General features: G+C 50.3%; 7 protein-coding genes across 7 annotated transcripts; 4 read left to right on the top strand and 3 right to left on the bottom strand.

Moving 5' to 3' along the window:
* Window positions 1-914: 914 nt before the first annotated feature.
* BDW70DRAFT_147976 (SAGA histone acetyltransferase complex subunit SPT7) lies at window positions 915-4,531 on the bottom strand (the record flags this gene model as incomplete). The annotated part of the gene is made up of 5 exons (XM_073738796.1): window positions 915-1,172; window positions 1,221-1,494; window positions 1,548-2,233; window positions 2,282-3,408; window positions 3,460-4,531. 5 exons carry the CDS (start codon window positions 4,529-4,531, stop codon window positions 915-917), a joined length of 3,417 nt encoding a protein of 1,138 aa, XP_073599211.1.
* Window positions 4,532-5,100: 569 nt separating this feature from the next.
* BDW70DRAFT_129970 (VanZ family protein) lies at window positions 5,101-6,578 on the top strand. The gene is made up of 2 exons (XM_073735720.1): window positions 5,101-5,178; window positions 5,292-6,578. The coding sequence occupies exons 1-2, from the start codon at window positions 5,154-5,156 to the stop codon at window positions 5,903-5,905; spliced, it is 639 nt and encodes a 212-aa protein (XP_073599210.1). The 5' UTR covers window positions 5,101-5,153; the 3' UTR covers window positions 5,906-6,578.
* A 12-nt stretch (window positions 6,579-6,590) lies between these two features.
* ptpB (tyrosine protein phosphatase PTP1) lies at window positions 6,591-9,192 on the bottom strand. The gene is made up of 3 exons (XM_073735719.1): window positions 8,371-9,192; window positions 8,035-8,300; window positions 6,591-7,983 (listed from the first exon to the last, which is right to left on the bottom strand). Exons 1-3 carry the CDS (start codon window positions 8,537-8,539, stop codon window positions 7,156-7,158), a joined length of 1,263 nt encoding a protein of 420 aa, XP_073599209.1. The 5' UTR covers window positions 8,540-9,192; the 3' UTR covers window positions 6,591-7,155.
* A 2,862-nt stretch (window positions 9,193-12,054) lies between these two features.
* Window positions 12,055-13,226, top strand: midA (putative cell wall protein). The gene has a single exon (XM_073735718.1). The coding sequence runs from the start codon at window positions 12,341-12,343 to the stop codon at window positions 13,154-13,156; it is 816 nt and encodes a 271-aa protein (XP_073599208.1). The 5' UTR covers window positions 12,055-12,340; the 3' UTR covers window positions 13,157-13,226.
* Window positions 13,227-13,522: 296 nt separating this feature from the next.
* On the top strand, window positions 13,523-15,520 carry BDW70DRAFT_109600 (uncharacterized protein). Its single transcript, XM_073734506.1, has 8 exons — window positions 13,523-13,568; window positions 13,689-14,130; window positions 14,217-14,246; window positions 14,302-14,355; window positions 14,450-14,478; window positions 14,561-14,591; window positions 14,660-14,717; window positions 14,781-15,520. The coding sequence occupies exons 2-8, from the start codon at window positions 14,008-14,010 to the stop codon at window positions 15,320-15,322; spliced, it is 867 nt and encodes a 288-aa protein (XP_073599207.1). The 5' UTR covers window positions 13,523-13,568; window positions 13,689-14,007; the 3' UTR covers window positions 15,323-15,520.
* On the top strand, window positions 15,521-16,890 carry BDW70DRAFT_109601 (uncharacterized protein). Its single transcript, XM_073734507.1, has 2 exons — window positions 15,521-16,327; window positions 16,384-16,890. The coding sequence occupies exons 1-2, from the start codon at window positions 15,718-15,720 to the stop codon at window positions 16,620-16,622; spliced, it is 849 nt and encodes a 282-aa protein (XP_073599206.1). The 5' UTR covers window positions 15,521-15,717; the 3' UTR covers window positions 16,623-16,890.
* On the bottom strand, window positions 16,705-18,459 carry pex19 (putative peroxisomal membrane protein receptor Pex19). The gene is made up of 3 exons (XM_073734510.1): window positions 18,085-18,459; window positions 17,201-18,009; window positions 16,705-17,146 (listed from the first exon to the last, which is right to left on the bottom strand). Exons 1-3 carry the CDS (start codon window positions 18,302-18,304, stop codon window positions 17,045-17,047), a joined length of 1,131 nt encoding a protein of 376 aa, XP_073599205.1. The 5' UTR covers window positions 18,305-18,459; the 3' UTR covers window positions 16,705-17,044.
* Window positions 18,460-19,475: the final 1,016 nt, after the last annotated feature.

The following is a 19,475-nucleotide window of genomic DNA, read 5'->3' as shown; positions in this document are numbered from 1 at the left end:
TGCAACTTTACTCCGTACCGGCACGAGAAATACGTAGTAGTCTTGAAACGCAGCACTGGATCGGGGGCGCCGCGGTGGAGCCGTAGACTGATCCAAAGGATGTACACGCCCAACTATGTAGTTACTTGGTTTAGTCTATGAAGAACTAAATTGGATAAACAAAACATTATTGTATCACTATGCTCGAGCTCGGTCCCTGAGGTGAAATGCTCAGTGCAAAAACGTAGATAGATAGCTCAATAGATGCAGCCAAGGACAAGGGAAAGGCAGGAAAGAGAGAACACATTTAGAGGCGCAGGAAGAAAGACCGTGAAGCATTGTATGAGGTTGTTTTGAACCAATCTGTGAGACACAGTACATCGCAGTTCTCCTCCAGGGTTTGGGGGATATTGGTTTCAGATTCCCAGAGGCCACCTTAGAGCTTTGCAACTCGCGTTCAATGCTGACAAGATCAGCCGAAGGAAAAGCTGCCTAACCATAATGCTGGAATATCACGTGGAGGATGAAGAGGGATAGGATATAGATCAGATGTGATTCCGATGTATGTTATAGGTATAGGTAGATGGATAGGCAGGTAGAACAACAAGCTGGAAGGGCCCTGTTGGAGCACCGCAAGTGGGCCTCCAGTAAAGTGGGCACATGTGAGTGAAGAAGATAGAATAAGACGAAGAAATAAAAGGGATTCAAGTAACACATGGGGAATGGAATTGAAGTAGGTAGGTGAATAGGTGAATTTAGGGAAGAAAATGACCGAAGAAAAAGGGAAAGGACAAGCCGAACAACCGACGCCGATTTGCTCTAGACAAACAACCAACAAGTGCTGCATCCCATGAAACAAGCAGCATACCCGTCCAACAGACCCAGTCGAAGAGATCATTAACCGAAGAGTTCTATACCTATACCATGGTCATACATCATGCCGCGTCGCCTGCAGTTCCGTTGGTGATGGGCACTGCATTGTCATTACCCTTAACCTGGTCAGCGTTGGTAGAATCTTCAGCACCAGGAGCGTCTGAGGTTTCGGCTCCGACATTGCCGTTAATGAGGTCGTTAGAGGAGCCCTCAGATTTTAGGTTTGGAGCCTTCGCCCCATCGGTTCCTGTTGCTGCTTCGTCTTCACCGGGAGCGTCAGCAACCCCCATCGCCACGCCACTGTTCTTCTTGACCTTCTTCTTATTAGGTTCAGAGCTTCCTGGTTTGTTTGCGTTGAATCCAGGAACTGAAGGCGGCAGTGGCCGCTTCTGTGGACTTGAAGTTGGTCCAGGGAGACTAGAAGGTGGCGGGATCTTCCCAGAGGCAGGAAGACGGGGTCGACCAGCCGATGGCCTTTGCTTAGGAGGTAATTCGAGGTCCTCGACCAGTGGTTCGTTGTTGCGCGCTTGTAATTTGGCATTAAAAAAGGCTTGCACCAAGCCGATCTGCGAAGATACATTTTCGGTAGTGATGCGTGGATACGGAGGGGGCGGGGGGAAAACTGTAACGGATTGGGAGGTACTGTTGGAGTCTTGGTTAGTATTGAAGACTAGGCAGCGGTCCGGATAACTTACTTTGTGTTTTGCGCCTGGGCCGCGTTGTACATCCTATTTTGCAAAAGATGCAATGGCACGCTAAGCGTGGCCAGCCCAAATTCTTTGTCCAAGCCCAGCTCTTTAAAGCCAAAAAAGTCTTCGTCGATATCTTCCGCAAAATCACCGCCGACAAATTGTTCACTACCGTCGGCGAAGGCCATGGAGCCATCTTCACCACCATCTTGCAGGACGGGACGAAGGAGCTCAGAAAGAAGCGAGCGTAAGCGATCATGCGCAGTCACGAGCTTCGTTCCAAGACGTTCAACGTCGTCTTTGATATAGGACTCTAGTCCCTCAATGTCGATTCCGACGGAGGACAGAGTATGAAGCATCATCTCTGGCTCGGTGTAGGCCCGTTTCCACTGCGGTGAGCTAGTTGCTTCCACTGTGTCTGCCACGGGAACTTTCGGCGCTTCCATGTACGATTTTAATGTCTGTCCAACCTTGACGAAGAAGTCCGAAGCCATATCGGTCGCAGCATCGATAGCCGATGGCTGATATTCTTCAAAGCCAGTGTGGTAGAATATCTTTGCTACTGAACGCTGCAGAGCGGCCTTGCATACCCATGGGGCGATCACAGGTCCGTTGTCATTCATAACATGGGGCTCGACATCCTGTTCAACAAAGGGCTCTGGCTGATACTTCTGGAACTGATTCTGGTACATCTGGGAGAAGTTAGCATGCTGCTGTTCAGGCCAATACCATGGTCCTACCTGAGACTGCAGTTGCATTTGTTTGACGATACCAATCTTTGAGCAAATTTTCCTGGTTTCCTGCATTTGCCTCATATTTGCATCCATCTTTCGAGAAAGCTTGCTGTCCGGCTGGGTGAAGAGTCCTTTGGGAAGGACCCGTAAAAACTCTTCTGAGTTGTCCACTAGATTTCCCTCGCTGTCTTCTCTCCACAACAGATGGGGGGGAAGATCTGGTATACCAGACATAACATCGTAATAGTCAGGAATCACTCTGTCCTCTTCAACTTCTATACCTTCAGCTAGCGTCTCACTGGCGGCATTCGGTTTTGGCCCAAGGTCATTCGAACTATCCCCATCGGTTGAGATCTGTTGCTGGTTCCTGAGCCACCTTCTCATACCCGCCTTCGTGCGAAGAAGAGCCGGTTCGTCAGAATTCAGCTTATCGCCTTTGAAGAGACGATGTCTTTCCGCAGCAATAAGTGCTCTGTCTTTCTTCGTGACTTGCTTCCACACTTTATATTCAGGGTCGGCAAGTTCTACACCAGGCGTGGCCAACGCGCTGAGTGCGGTGGGCGGCGTTACCAAACCATCAAGGTCCATGCTATCATCTTGTCCTCCAGATGTGGCAAGACCCGCACCAGCGGGGTCGGATGGCGTAGACGTGCCGGGAGGGGGTGTTGCAAAGCCATTCTGTACTCCTTCCATGGCAGCATCGGAGTCGGAGCGTACAGGCGCCGACGGTTGTGAGCCGGAGCCAGCTGGAGGTTCAGAACCGCTCGGAGTTTTTGAAGCTGGGGCAGCACCCTTCTTGGACGATTTCCCCGGGGCTTTTCGGCCTCTTGATGACATGATAGGCTCATCGTCACTTTCTTCTCCTCCGTCATCAGCAAGCTGAAGCCGTCGTTCTTCCGCCTCAACCTCGGCACGATCTCGAATAACGATATCAGGAATGAGCGGCACCAATTTCTCGGTTTCCTTCTTCATGTACATGGCATGTTTTCGGAGGAAGTGCTCTGGGTTTGTGTTGTACTTAAAGCAGTTCGACCAGATGAGGTTGAGGTCGTCCACAAACTCCTGTTTGGATTTGTATTGGAGGGCCTTCAGCTTTTTAGTCATTGTTCCAAGATCCATTGGGTGTTTGATGACTAGAGACAGAGTTAGTATGAAGCTACAAGGAAAAGAGAGGGCGACCTCACCGTTATAGTAATCAGGCGCATCGCGTTTGTTAACGCGGGTCAAGAATGCAGACGAATGCTCGGTCATCGCTTTCAGTTCGCTAAGGACTTTCTCCGCAGCTTCATAGAGCTCCTCCTGGCCGATCTTATCTTCACTTGCCCATTTGCTACGGTTTTTGCGGACTTCGCTCATCAGGCTGCGAAGCTCGGCATCAGAAGCTTGCACCATATTGCGCTTCATGTCAATCCTTGCGATCAGGTTCTTTAAGGTCAAGCTTGACGCGCCAAGGTTGGCACTACTCAACGAGCCGTATCCGCTTGGTCCTGACGCTGCATTATTGCCGGCACTGGCCTGTCCGGACATCTCAGCCTCAACCTGTCTCTCGGATTCTTCCAAGCGCTGCTGATCCAACATTGCATCTCTATCGTTTTCCAGTGTGTAGAACAGGGTGTGGAAGCTTCTCTTGGCCGCCTCTTCTGTGGCCTTCTTGTCTTCTTCTAGCTTCTTCCGAATATCTTCCAAGCTCTCTTTCTTTGCCTCCTTTGTGCCTTCCCCGGCTGGGGGCATTGAGGCGCTGAATGGACGACCTGGCGACGGCAGGGCAGTAGGTTGCTGAGCAGGGGCTGATACCTTTAACGCGGGCGACAATGCAGGCTTCGCGTCGTCGTCGTCATCGTCATCGTCGTAGTCGTCGTAATCATCATCATCGAGCTTTCTCGCAGGTTTCTTGGGGGGTGCCGGTTCGTCGGCGCGTTTGCCCTCAGCTTCAGCCCCCTCGAGGACGGCGACGGCATCGTCGAGAGTGTCCTCCGGTAGCTTTTCGCCCGAAAACAAGCCGTTGATTTTCGCCTCAGTGCGATTATACAAGTCGCGGAATAGAGCGATACGTGGATCTTCCTCCGAAACAGTGTCGGCCTCCGATATCAGATTGCCCGCGTGAGGACCGTCGGCGTCGATGGAGCTGCGCATTTGGGTTGTTCTGGAGCCGGAAAAAGGTTTTGGATAGCCATTGAAGGTCCGCGCATCATGCATGTCGTCGGGGGGCCGGACGTGACCTGGGGGGAGCCAGGCGTTGTGGTGTCCGAGCGACATGCTCGCTCCAAAACCCCGGTTCTGGGGCGGGCGAGGGGGCTCGTTTCTCCACGGTTATAATCAGATTCGGGTAGCCAACAACGAGCGGGTTTGAACGGTAAAAAAATACATAGAGATAAAGTACACGTTATAGAGAAACAGAGGACGCTGTTTCCAAAGCCCTGGAGGATGAAACGGCGAGGATTTGGATGGCGAAGGCACCGGCTCTGTACAAGGTTCTCTGCGCGAATGGATGAGGTGAAGTCAGGTCGGAGCCGTGACCAGCAAGAACGGTCGCCGCAGTTTCAGACCAACCGTGCAATTTTGAAGGAACCAGCTTTCAGGAGGACAGGACAGGCGCGGATGAAATAGATGGAGTATATTCTCTGATCACTTATTATTCCTCCAGAAAATAGTTATACGGAGATACTGGCCTGGCATTGTCAGTCCATTGTCATTGAGACCGGTGTTACCTTATGGATGGGACGGTGGCCTTCATAATTATTCATGCAATCTTATCCAGCTTTGTACAATCCCGTATAATTGCACATGACGTGAACCAACATCAGGCAAGCTTCAGAGCTTCAACCCATCGAAGCTGTCTTCATTCTCCTTCGTGATAACCATTCTGTCTGATTCCACCATGCGAATCCGATATCCTTTTGCGGGTACGTTCCGCTCTTCTCCCTTTTTCCTGGCAACCAGGCCGTTTCTACCTATACGCGCCGGCTCTATCAGACAACTTTCGTTGTAGTACATCCAGCTAATTGCTCATATACAGGGGCCTTCATCTTCCTCCTAATTTTATCCGCCTACGTAGGCCTTCTTCCACACAGCGAATCGACCTCCATCCCTGCCAATCTACAACCAAATGACAAGCTCCTTCACGTCGTCACCTTCTTCCTCCTCTCCCTCATCTTCTACTGGATCCCCGACACCTCCCGCCGGCGTACGCTCCATTTGACCCTGGTTATCTGCACCCTTGCCCTCGGCGTCGGATCCGAAATCCTCCAGGGAATTCTCCCCAACGGTCGGTCCTTCGACCCTTTCGACCTGCTTGCCAATATCGTCGGAAGTCTCGGCGCAGTCGGGCTATGCGGCTGGTACCACCGGCGGATGTTGGAACGGCGGCGCAAGTCCCGGTTCGGGTCTCTCGGGGAGGGCGGCGAAGACGATGTCGAGCTTGGTATGAGCCCGGATCACCGTGAGAGAGAGCGACTAGAGCCGCAGGAATCTGGTGTGGTCAACCTAGAGCAGGAGGTTGATAATTGGGATGAGAATGCTGTCGACAATTGGGACACGGAAGATGGCGACGACCCCAGTAGCGGCTTGACTGGGAAGGCTGCTGCAGATAAAGATCAGAAGGGTCTCGCAGAAGGAAAGAGGAACGACTAAGTTGGGCTACCTTCTACTATTTGCCTCAATACTGCAGCTGTTTCCGTACTGCCGGTATTGGGCTATGTAGGGAGGTTCCTGAGCAGAAGTGAACTATTACCCTTTCCCGAAACGATTCTATTCTTTCGCGTTTCGCTATCAGGATCGGTCTGATGATACGGCCCGACGTAGCCACGATTTCTTATTTTAGCTCTACTCACGATATAACTGCCCTCCGCCATAACGCCATATTCGGTACCTGATGTCTCTCTGTCTTAACCACGTTGACGAAGAAATGCTACGTACTCTTGCCATGACAGCCTGATATGATTTCATTCTACGGTTGATTCTCCAGACTCTTCACGCTATGACCCACGTTTTCCCTGTGTATATTTGGACTCGAGTTTCGTTGGCATGGTATATGAGGTTAAAGCGTGTAAATAAGCCACCGAAGAGGTCAGCCGTGGTTTGTGTCCTTCCTCTTTTGTTGATCTACTGGATAGTTTTGTAGGCAAAAATCTCAACTGCAAGAGTCTACTTTCGCAGTATTCTAAGAGTTAGGAGACAAATATTCAGCTTCAAGTTCAAGCAATAATGCGGGATATATATATCGAGTCATACCTTCAATCCGCCTAATCCTGTTCGAAATTTACGAGACTCTATAATCTTAGCCCTTCTAGAATACAGATTACATTGAATACGCAAAGGAAGTTTCGCTTGTTTCAGGTTTACTTCAGAATAAGCCCAATTGCGTTGGCGTACGGCACATTTTTGAGTCTCTTTGCGTACTATACCAGTCAGCGTTGGATGCATGAGTTGCCATGGCTGACTATTATAACTCCCGTGCTCCGTGGTATCGACGCAGAATTCATCTGCATGGGTAGAAGAAAGTAAGTAATGCCGCTCGCTCTAAGCCATAGATCCTGATCATCGAAGCCAAATATGATGCAGGAATTCTAAGGCTATGGCTAGGTATTCCTAGCTAAAAAACAACATACAATAAGCAAATCTAGCCGTCACAGAAGCGGCCCGAGACCTGCGAGGAAATAGAACAACAGTCGCAGTTACAGTAATAAAAGTCAGTCAAGATAACGAAATCGGCAAGGCCAGGCGCAGAATGAAGAGGGCCAAGACAATGTATAAGGAGAAAGTTCATGACTAGTCATAAAAGAAAGAGGAAGTGAGAGGACAGGATATAAGATATACGTCAGGGCATCATATAAGGAAGCCGTCCGACAAGCCAACAGCTACCAGTGCGATCAGCTAAGAGTTCAATCAGTACCAAAGTGCTCAGGGGGCCTGGTATCAGAAAGGTCCCCAGCAGCCTCCAACTCCGGTTTGGATGCAGGTAGATAGTCCTCTTCGGATAGTTTCGCTATTTTAGCGGACCTGGCAACCGACCGCTGATGGCTGATGCCATATGTCTTCTCTAAAATGATGTCAGCTTGCTCGCGCAAGACTTCGTATATAAAAATCAGCTGCATCTCGTTATACACCATCATCATTCGCTGCTCGCGCATCAGGTTCACCGCCTCAAATACAGGGTCTGTGTCTTCATCAGTGACCTTTAATAGTTGACCTGACTCCAGTTCCTGTAAGAGGTGGTCAAGTGCAATGAAGGTGCCGGTTCGCCCGACTCCGGCGCTGCAATGAACAATTCGAGGATTCTGTGGAGAGGAAGCTTTAGAGGCTGACAGCTTTATCAGGTGGAGGAGTGCATCGCGATCTTCGCCAACAGGTTTAGAATAATCTGCCCAACCTGCAAATAAAAAATGCCACACCGTCTTGGAATCGGAGCCCAATGTGAGCTGGAGCTGTCGGATTTCGGAACGACATTCTGGATCCCAGGTGCTTTCCAAGAGGGTGATGTGACCAAGCACGTCTCCACCTTCCGACTCTTGCTGTTCGCTTTCCATGTAGGGATTGCTGTTATCCTGCCGTAGATACATCGTCGGATTCTCGATCTCGAGCGGGAAGTACTGGGAGCACTTCTCGCGACCCGCTTCCATCGTTTGTGTAAGCATGACAACCACTGCCACCTCTCCGGTTTCATGGAAAACCATATTCCAAAAGTGGTAGAGGTCGTCAAGCCTGGGACCCTATCGTCGATTGAGCATTATTCTTCCACACCAGAGAATGACGCTATTTACCTGTGTTGCGATATATTTCCTTTCCTCTTGCGAAACCGAATCCCTAAGGACGATAGGTGATGCATTTATAAAATCACATTCGCCTTCAGGAACCCGTAGGTGTATGCGAGAGTTCGCCCACGCTTGTACATTCGCATATCGATTCCTAGTCCTGACTTCGGGATCCGCGTCGAGCGCCCAACGGTGCGAGGGGTCGTTCGCCCGGGACCCCTCCAAGATTCGAGTTCCTTGCATGTATTCCAGCTCTTCGAACTTATGACGGATGTCTAGATGTAGAGAAGTAATGAGCCCATGAACTTTATCGTGGCAGAAAATATGTGCTCAAGGCAAACCAACCAAGTACCGACTGGCGAAGGAAGGGGGGAACATGTTCATTATCCCCCAGCTCCATCTCCGGATTGTCATCATCTGATCCATCCACAACCCCGGCTCCATCCTCATTATCCGGGTGCGAGCGCTTGTTGGCCTGGACGCTTGTATCGATTTTAATGGTGGGATGCGCCATCCTGGCGGCAGCGAGCCTCTGGAAGGCACGAACCTTGCCCAGGACGCCGCGCGCCTTTCGTGAAACCCGCTTCCGTTTCGAGGCAAGCTTTCGAGAGTCGCTGCGGAAGCTGAGGGTGTCAGGGGATCGAGAGCGGGATGTTGGCGCTGTGAGAGACTGCCCCTCCGAGGCGCCGGGCCGATCGTCAGCGGCGCCGTTGGGTGGTTGTGGCAGGGATGATATCTGTAGTGTCGATAGATCGAGACAGCTGTGGAAGCTGCTCCTCGGCGTGATTTGCTCGGCCAGATTTCTGGATCGCACACGGACAAGGCCGCTTATCGAGCTGACTTTCGTCCGGTTAATATTGTCGGTGTTATGAATCGTCGTAGCGGGGAAGTCGTGCACGTCCACCGTGAGCGCCAGGGCAGGAGTTCGCTGCAAGGGAAAGACAAGTGGCACTGCGAAATTATGCTTAAAGGTCTCCCAAACAGCACGCGACACCCACGTCGTAGACTGTATGCTAGTACTGGGTAGATTTATTAAGGGGAGAGTCAGGAGACGTTGAAGAAATTCAGGAGCAACTTCTATATTAGTATAGGAAAAGGTTGAAAATACATTGCTGGAGAAACCAAAGAGAACCAAAGATAAAAGTCTTCTTCAGGACCAAGGAAAACAACAGAACTCTCCATCAAGGAGTTATCATCGCATTATGTTTATCAAGATCATCAGTGATCATTGCTGATCATGAAGCTAAGCAGTGATGTAATTTGGCAACCTATGATTTTGAATATATCGCTCCAAGCATTATTATAAGAGAGGTAAGAGACATAGATACAGATGAAGTGCTGTCTTCAGAATAACATGTCTCAAATTCTCACAGCAGTTTGTCTGTCAAGCAATGAAGCTTGTAGAACAAAGCGCAGTCCTGAGATACCAGAATTCTGCAGGCGGATGAGGGTCATTTTGTGCTGTGGGCTTATACTATTCCCTGTTTTGATTGGGCTGAATTTGCATTGATGTTGCTGACAAACCTATCAGTTCACAACCCCCTCCGCTACCTGGACTTCATTCAAACTGACAATCGCACTCTGAGGTATCAACAAACCCATCAACACCATACTCGGCACACGGATAATAGGGTGAAGGGGATTGCGGCTTCAAGAATGCGATTTTCGCCGTGGACACTAATCGAGGTAGGCCGACATTTCAACTGCCTCAAGACATTGCTCCGAAACTTGACTGACACATCTCTCATACAGGTCTGGCTGACAACCCAGGTATGCGCGCTCTAGGTCTCTCACATTTGATTACGATACTGATCTACCCCCAAAGCTGCTGAGAAGCCCAGGTTTTCATCGCATGGTGGGCAGGGTGCATGGGAAGGTTCAACGGCTGAGACATGGCACGCCTGCGGAAGAGATGGGCGGCAACAACATAGAAAATATGGGTAAGACCGCTCCGATTTTGAATTGCCGATTGGGAGTGCTGATTGGGGTGTTCAGGTCCCGGTCCCGTAAAGCAGTTTTTCCAGTTCTTCAAAGAAGAAATTAAAGAGCAACTTAAAGGGAAGAAACCGGGGAAAAATGAATGACTTGATCGCAACACACTACCGAGTACCACAGAGTACGCCGCGCTCTTCTAATCCATGATACCCATCCTGCATATATTGTCCACAGCCGCACATGATATATCGCTGCCGCGTCCCCTCATTTGGCGACTCTGGAATAGGAGCTTAGGATTCGTGCAAACAAGCTCGTGACGATCCGCCATGCTGGTTCCTTGGAGGTGCAAGCCAGTATTTGACACGAGTGCTGTTCATCAGGTCTCGGAGGGCATTCAGGGCCGCCGTTAAGCCCATGACCTCGTTTCTGGTGCCACTCAACAAACCTCGCAAGCTATGTGGATCTATCGTTCAATGGCTTAAAACAGTGTGGAATCTCTGATGCTTAGGCTCATATTCGAGAAAGGATATCGGCATGTGTGTCGCCGCATGGGAGAAGGAATGACGAGTTTGGCCTGTGTCTTTATTTCCTACCGGTTATGCGGCACGCATGTCTCACTACTCTTGTCTAGTATCCTTCAGTCTCGATGGAAGTATCCATCATTCTATCCGCAATCGCCAGCCCTACGCACGCTAGCTCCAATGTTCGAGAAGCGGGTCACTCTGCACATGAGCGAAAAGTAAACGGTCCGAAACCCTATGCTCCAACGAAGCGGCTAATTTGGAGCTCAGTAATGACTGATTGGAGGACAAGAATTGCGCTGGCGTCTATTTGCCGATCAGCGCCTCACTACTGGGCAGTCCAGTCAACCGATGGAGTATATCCATAATCATCATTGTACTCTATTGAACGGAGGACAATAGCGTACAAGCCTGCCGGTTTGCGAAGGAAAACGGAGTGTTTACTAGGATTTTTAGATAGTGCGCAATTAATGCTGCAGATGTTTGGTACAAGTCGAGCACCTGAAAAATGAGAAACATCCGTAGTCCGGGAAGAGAGTCTTCGTACCCCGTGCACACTATCTAACTCTTATTTCACGTGCTCATAGAAAACCGCACAACGTGGGCCGCCAAAAGTCAAGACTCAAAGGTCCACCTTACTAATTTCCATAATTCGTGGGAACTACCTGCGACGGCACGCCGATCAATCTCTGAAAGTCTTCGTTTTCTGATTACTCGGAGTATGAAATAGGGCGACAGTTGTTAGATACGTGGTCATCTCGGGTGCCTTGCAGATTCCGTCACCGCTGGCGCATTTCAGTATCGCTTCACGCAGACCCTTGACAGCAGGGCCTCGAATGTGGATTCTTGCGCATCAAATATTATTGTCAGGGCCAACAAATATTCTTTATCATTATTACAGATAGAATAATTATGTGAATCAACCATTAAAGTAACGCCGAGTTCCAGAATGCGAAGTTTAGCCGATTAGGTAATCCGAGCTGAGTATTGCAACGAATCAGATATTGGGAATGGGATGCCTTAATTATTCCTTTCATGGGTCCGGCGCCGGAGGAGAGGCATCCATGGCCCCTGGAGTCATGAACCATGGCCCGCCGCTTAAAATAGTAGTACTCACTCCAAATGTGAGGGATAATACTCGGATTCCAGTCTCGACTGGAAGGACTCACTGGATCGACACGGTTGCAATGAAGGATGCAATCATGCAGAGGATTGTCTCGCGCCTCTGACGACTGACGAGAAAGAGTCGCTTTCCTTGTTCATCGCTCTGACAGCTGATAAACTGTCGTTCTTGAAACACTGCCCCCAGCGTGTCTCACGCGACGAGCCTTGAATGGCTAGAAAGCCCCTTAGTGCCTGCGCTAAGAATCGACCGCAGACCCATGATCAGGCTTGAAAGAATCCAAAAGCAAAATGGACTTGGCGCCTTATGCTGTGCACATTACAGAGTAGTATTCCCTGACCGAGATTCCGCACTAGTCCACTTGAGCCTTAGGGCTTTTGCCGTCTCATCCAGGCTCCGCCAGCTGTGTTGTCTTCGGGGGGCGTGACTCCCAAGTCCTTTTATCCTTTCCCTCCCATTCTCATCGCACCTCCTTACAATCTTTTCCTCAATACCTTCATCGCTGTTATTATCGCCTTGACGATTTCCATTCGAGGTGATAGTCGCTCGTTAAAGACTTCCTTTGCTCCCTTGCCTACCTCGCGCTTAGGCCCCGAATCAGACCCTCGTTAAATCTCTCCGCTTCTTTGCCACCCGCATTTCTCCTAGGTGATCGTCAGCCTCGGGCTTATACGACGCTCGAGTTCTTCGATCGTTGTCATCTCGATCTCTCCATCGCAACATCGAATAGCCCATCATGCGGGTCACTGCTCTCCCATTCTTTCTCTACTCCCTCTCTCTCGTGGCTGTGGTAGCCGGTCAGAGCACACAGGTCACAGATTCCATCTCGGATGTCACCGACGCTGTTCCGACGCCCACCCAGACGTCCGCTACAGACACCGATTCTGACACCGAAACAACTACCTCTGAATCCTCCAGTACGACGACCACAGAGCCAACAACGTCGACTTCGACAAGCTCGTCCGATGATGAAACCAGCTCTAGCACTACTACATCATCTTCGTCTACCTCAACGTCGGATCCTGAGACTACCACAACGACGAGCGACACTGACACCACAACCACTTCATCAAGCACTGATTCGGATCCTACAACCACTAGCACGAGCTCTTCAGACGATGACAGCTCGACGACACGCACTCCGACTGTAACCACCATCACAACAACGCAGACTATTGATGGAACGCCAGTTCCTACCACATACACCAGCACAAACAGTGAAGCCAGTGAATCTACGGAATCTCCCGGCTTGAGCGGGTCTTCTGGAGATTCCGACTCTGGCCTGGACTCCAACCAGAAGAAGATCATCATCGGTGTCGTCGTTGGTGTTGGTGGTGCCATCCTGATTGGTGCTATTGGAGTGGTTGCTTGGAGGATACGTGCCCGGAGGCGGGCTGCCGCGGATGACGACGCTACCGACCTTATGAGCGGCACTGCCGTCGGCTCTGGTGTCCGTGAGAAAGCCCCAAGCCCTTCTGGGGGCACTCCCTTCAGGTCTACGCTCGACCAGTACCACAACCCTGGCCCCGTCAATGCTGCGTCAAACTTTTAAATGAGCGGAGATTTTCTGCCAAGATCAGAGATCGTGACACGATATCTCGACACTCATACAATTTATCGACTTAAAAAAAAAAAAAAAAAGTCTGTACGATTATCACGCAGTTAACATTTGGCGCTCGGGCGAGGGTTTGATGGATTTGTTCGCCATCCGTTTCTGTTTAATCTGCTCGTTTTTCAGCTGTTTTTCTCTCGACCAATAGACCACGTCATTCCCTGATAAGACCACGTTCGTTATTTGATTTTGCCTAGCATTTATGGTTGGTCACCATCTTTGATTCCCCCCTCAGAGCATCCTCTGAAGATTTCGTGAGCTATGTATCTCTGCCTCACTGTTCCTTTCTCGCACCTTGGATTGGCAGCTTGCTACATCCAATCGGAGAAGCATATACTCGAATTGAGACTAAGTATGTATTTAATCTTGACAGAAATTCTCTAGCATATTCTTCTTCATGAGCCAGTTTATGTAATACCTCGACTTTTACCTCGTACACCCTGTTTTTCTCTCTAAACTAATATATAGGTAGGCTGCCTGCCCGTAGTAGACCGGGGTCTCAAATAGTGAAACAAGCAGATTCCCCGCCCAAAAGTCCAAGCCGGAAGGATTCTCAGGTAACCGGCAAGACCTATCAAATCGCCTGTCAGGCTGTCCAAAATGGCGTGGATGCAGGAACCTCCCATTAAGCCGTTTTCTTACGATCCCTGCAGTTGGAGACGTACGTGCTATTCTACATAAACAGGGATTCCCATAATTTCCTGTCAAACATTGCTCACCAATCGAGCCCTTCACGTTACGCAATACTGCAACCAACCTACTGCCAACTGAGACCTTAAGACTCGGGAGCGATGATCACACAGTCAACGCTCCGCACTATTGCACATCTATGGATCGTCTCTACTTTTCTCGCCTCAGCGTTCGATCCATTGGGAATTAAGTACGAGGTCGCAGGTACTCATCTAGCTCGGCGCGTATGCTTCCACCTTTGCTGCGCTTCTTCTCACCTCAATCCATACACTCGAAGCAGCTTCTAACCATAATACCTTTGTTGAATTAGGCGCAAAATTTAGGCGGAGATACTCCGGCGGCAAGTTTTACTTTCGTTTAACTAACGCCTAATTTGAACGCTAATATAGGTCTAGATTACCGAGACTGGCGACTCCGAGAGACCGTATGAGGTAGACGGGAATACCTTTGTGAGTGCTTCATATGACTAGAGCATGTACTCTTCTTTACATGCCTGGTACCTGCAGCAGCGAGCCGTATATGCTAACCTGATGGCGTGGACAGGCGGATTATGAATCAGCAGCTCAGAGGAGGTATACTTCGCTCCGTGCATACACAATACTTCCGGCTATACAAGGATAGGGGAGTCCGTACTAACTAATATGTCGCCGAAAGCTGCAACATTCAGTTCGACAACTGCCAACTAGTGAGCGATGAACAATCTGCCGTATACAGCTGAATACTGCAGTTTGATCTAACAAATGTTTTAACCAGATCGCCAACACAGATAGCTCAGCGTCGTTCTCACTAGAGGATTGTCAGAATCAACAAAGTAAGACAAAGACAGCCCTTGGATTTCCTTATCAACCGGAACATTCTGACCGCGGGGCTATAGATGATTGTATTGCTGATCCGCCGTCGGTTGCATTTGAAAGTAGTTCCATGAGCGTCGCTTCACTCGGCAATTCTGATACTTCCGAGACTGAAGCTGAGGAGTCAGAGATACCATCAGCTACCGCTTCATCAGATACGGCAAGCTCAAACATTGATTCAGAGACAGCAGGGTCAAACACAGCGGACAATAATGCTGGAGAATTGAGTACGACGGAATCAGGCGCGGATGGATCTGACAATTCAGAATCAAATACAGTATCAGTAGCGGCCTCAGGCGCAGTGGAGTCAGAGGCCACAGGTTCTGAGACAGCATCGGATACAGCGGATTCAGATACAGGGGGTTCGGATACAACGGATACCTCGGACACAACGGAATCCAACGCGGCCGGGTCAAATCCAGCTGAAGCAGATTCAGCAGAATCAGGTGCAGACGAAACAGAAGCAGGCCATACCAAAACGGAAACGACGGGGGCAAGCCCGGTGCTGGTAGCGCAGACCACGATTCCATATGACTCAGAATTTGATCTCGTCTGCGATCTCTGATCGCGACCAAATTCTGTACGCTATGATCAGTGTACATAGTTCTATCTCGCGGCCTGAGGAATGCTATATATCCTAGTTTAGTTTAGCGTGCACGTGGCAGCGCGTTTCCAAGCGCGTTTCTACAAAGCCGTTTATCACCCGCGGTCACCGTCGCGATCCAATATATTACCCCAAATTGCCTATTTTCCTACAGCTCAAAAAGTGCCACGGTTGGATCTGGAACCTCCAGCGCGGCCATCGATCAAATAATATTTGTATTTCTGGTGATTCAAGTTTGCTTTTCGCTCGTACAATCTCCGCAAAGCCAAAGCCCGACTCGCCAACCTCCATTTCATCATCGTTATAACCTGCGGCGACAGCGGGCTAAGCTTCTGCTCTCATATGAAGCAATCGCCATGTTCGCCGCACTCGCGCCAATGCAACCGGTATCCAATAATCCATCTCAATACCCTTGGACGCCCGTCCACCCGTCGCCGCTCTCCCCGCGCAGACAATCAACGACAGCAGCGCCAGTCGCTGCCGCCACCGCTCCAACACCTCAACTGCAATTCCAACCCCCGGTATTTACCTTTACACTCTCACCCTCACCAGATCAAGACAGTTTGAGGGTAACCTCGCCCTCACGGAACCTCAAAGCCAACGCAGATGCAAACGCCAACACCAGCGGCACCCCCTCACCAGCCCCCAGCTCGACCTACGCAAATCGCTACAGAAACACAATCTCAAACCCTCTATTTGCACACTCTACAAAACGCACATACACATCCTCAGCCTCCCCGCGCGCGCGTTCCGTCCGGCGTAACGCTTTCCTCAACCGCGTCAAGCAAGATCGCGACAATGGGCGCGTTGAGGCCCGCGCTGAGCAATTGGCGTACATGGATGACATCGCGGAACAGAAGGAGTGGGCGGAGAGCATGAAGAGGAGGGCGGAGGAGATTCAGGCGGAGTATGGGTTGGGGATTGAGGAATGGGAGGGTGAGGATGAGTATGAGTGTCTTGATGCGGGTATGTTCTCCAAGATGCATTTACTTCAGGCGCCGTGACTAACAAACTAGGAGTAGCGGATGAAGCAGCAATCCGAGCACTGGATGAGTATATCGAGCAAGAGTGCGCTATGGAGATGGCGCTGCTGGAGGGGGTTGATGGGGACAGTAATATCAGAAGTGCTGGGCATCTACCAGATGGGACAGGACGCAGAGCCAATGATACGACTTCGTCATTCAGCGACGAGGAATATGACAATATCTTCATGGATTTGGTGGATCACAATCCTCCTGAGGACATGGAGATGTCTGGTTGAGTTGAAGTAGTTTTACATGCCGTGCGTCGGACTCTATCTTCCTCATTGATATGGGACGATTATTTCACATTGGCGTTAAGGCTGGTGCAGGCGTTTGTGCTTCGGGTTACTGGTGGTTTATCTAGCTCAGGACTGTTTGATACTAATTTCCGTGGACTGCTTGAATACGAAGTATATATTTACATTCGTGAAATGCAGATACTTGTCAGGGTTTGAGTGGCACTTGATCTCTGTAGGGCGCCTAGGTCAGAGGGAGAAATGGTGATGGGACCGTCACAATGGAACTGTATATGAAGAGATGCAAAATTTGAATCGGCTGGAATATTATATGATACCCAGAAAGGACGTAATCTGGTGTGAAAGAAGAGTAGACCTTTGAAATATGGGTATAGTATGACACGATACTATATGCGAGACGTATATCATTGCTGCGGACAATCGGGGATACCACCACCGCCGTTCTTGAGGTCATCCATCCAAGGATTAGCGACAAGTTCATCTGGTGGATTTCCGGCTGCTTGCATCTGTCGCTATTGTTAGCATAAAACAGCCTTCACCAAGTACGTTATGGGACATACAGCCTGCATCTTGTCCCACACATACTCGCGACACCCTGGATCCTCATCCGTATAACCTGGCTCCTCGAACTTCCTCACAATTTCCCCGACCAGTTGGGCCTGCTTTTCGTACCGCTCCATATCAGCATCGGAAACTTTCCCCTTGCCCTTGTTCTCCTTTAGCCAGGGCCCAAATTTTGTGTCCAGTTCCTTCATCGGCTCGTAGAGCATGTCTTTGTTGGACAGTTGCTCCATCATACCCATAAAGATTTTGGTCAGGTCGCCTTCGTCGCCGCCAGACCCGTCGCCGCCGGCTTCCATGGCCTTGAGGAGCTGTGCAATGAGGTCGTCTGCATTATCTTCTGATACGGCGGCGGTCGCTTTCTCGCCGGACTCTTTCATCCGGTTGATCGTTCGTTGGATTGCATCGTTAAATGATTCTGGACCTGCGCCGGCCTCGCTTCCTGCTGGTGCTGGTGCTGCTCCGGCAGAAGCGCTGGATGGCGCTGATGCTGATGACTGACCCTTTTCTCCTTCCTCTGCCATGACATCGGCTAAAAGCTGCTTGATGAAATCGCCCGGTGCAATCCCGCTCTCCTCTAACTGTTTCGTGAACGCGTCCGCGCCCTGGTTGATTGTGTCCTCGAAACCCGCCGGATCCGAAACGCCGGATTGCTGCGCCGCTTGACCCATCATTTTGGCCATATCCTTCTCCAGCTGGTTCATGAAGGCGAGCTCGTCGAAGTCTTCGGGGGCGGGCGCGGGGGGTTTGGGGGGTTGCGGTGCGGGGGTGTCAGTTTGGGGTTTTGGTTTGAAGTCATCGAGAACCTCTATGGACATGAAAGACAATAGTCAATTACCATGCACCGTAAAGGACAGTGGCTTGAAGTTTCTTAGGAACATACCATCCAACTCGTCAAAGTCTGAATCATCGTCGCCGTCGTCGTCGTCGGCCGATTGCTTCGGTTGTTGCTGGCCGGGCTCAGGCTTCGGCGCTTCTGTTGAAGCGGGCGTCGTAGATGAGTCTTGTGTATTTGCGTCTGATTGTACTGTCGTGGTTGTCTGCTGTTGTGTCTGCTCAGGGGGAGACTGTGAGTCGCCCGCAGCCGACGCGGTTGATGCCATGGCAAAGAGAGACGGCCAATAAGCGCGCTGTCGACGAATCACGAACACAGGCCGAAGTAACGTTAGCGATAATAATAGACTAAAGAGAGAAAGAAGAATGCAAGCTGTTGGATAACTTCTGCTGCACTTGTTGATTGCGTCGATCCTGGGATCATTTCATGTGAACCAGCAGTACGGAGTAGATTTGGCGGGGAACCGACACCGACAGCCGCGGTTGCTTCCCGTCTTGACTGCGCCGTCTTGCTCTCTCGATTCTCGATTTCTACTGTACAACTTCATCTTTGAACGAGCTGCATGAATATACGACACCTATGTGCCCTACAAGACAAGACCTGATCTCGACTCAGCGATCTTGGGGTATGAATCGTTGCCTCGACCGAATTGGTCGTAGAATCTTCCTTCCATTGTTCCGTAATCCTTACCCCAGCCAGAGACGCTGCTTTGGGATTGACTTATCCAGACTAGACATCGAGAACAGATTATTCGACCAGCTCTCGCATTTTGATAACATCGGGATGATGTAGACTAGTAGCGGTTGTGAATGAGGCTGCCCGCGTGACGGTATATTGCTTTTTTGTTGCTGGATCTCGCCGGTGTCAGAGAGGAGTATAGTTCATCGGAGCCCTCCTGAACAGGGCGACAACACGATGATATGCAAAATCTCCCCAGACGGACCTCGCCGATCAGCCAACCGACTTAAGTCATTTTCTACTTGGGATTTCATGCTGCATTTTTGCTATTTTTGGCCCCGGAGCGAAGCTGCGATTGTCGGAAGACACCTTTTGCGCAGTGGTGTAAGGTATAGATGATGGTATGCTACCCTGTGTCTCAGATTATTCTCGAACCAACCGTTCTCGAGACAGGCAACCGACTTCTGAGTCGTGCGCCTTTGGTTGAACCGCCGTCCAGGACGGCCACCGCCGCGTAGTTCAGCCGGAAGATGGGCTGAGAGAGGAAAGACGAGGAGACTTGGGGAAGGTCGGGCTTCCCTGTCCCGGTATCGCCAGTTACGAAAACTCTGCAAGGCTCACGGCTGACCACCACCCCCTTCTCCGCGGATAGCCTTCGATCGGCCCCCAGAACCTGCTTTGCTGGATCTTTTGCAGTTGATACATCACTTTCCCCTGAAAAGGATACTTCTGGAGTCCTAGACGGAGCGCAAAAGAGAATG

This window comes from Aspergillus foveolatus (genome assembly GCF_047715535.1).
Source record: "Aspergillus foveolatus strain CBS 279.81 unplaced genomic scaffold BDW70scaffold_7, whole genome shotgun sequence".
NCBI lineage: Eukaryota > Fungi > Ascomycota > Eurotiomycetes > Eurotiales > Aspergillaceae > Aspergillus > Aspergillus foveolatus.
The sequence above is the reverse complement of the archived record's forward strand: the minus strand, read 5'-3'. Positions and strand labels throughout refer to the sequence as shown.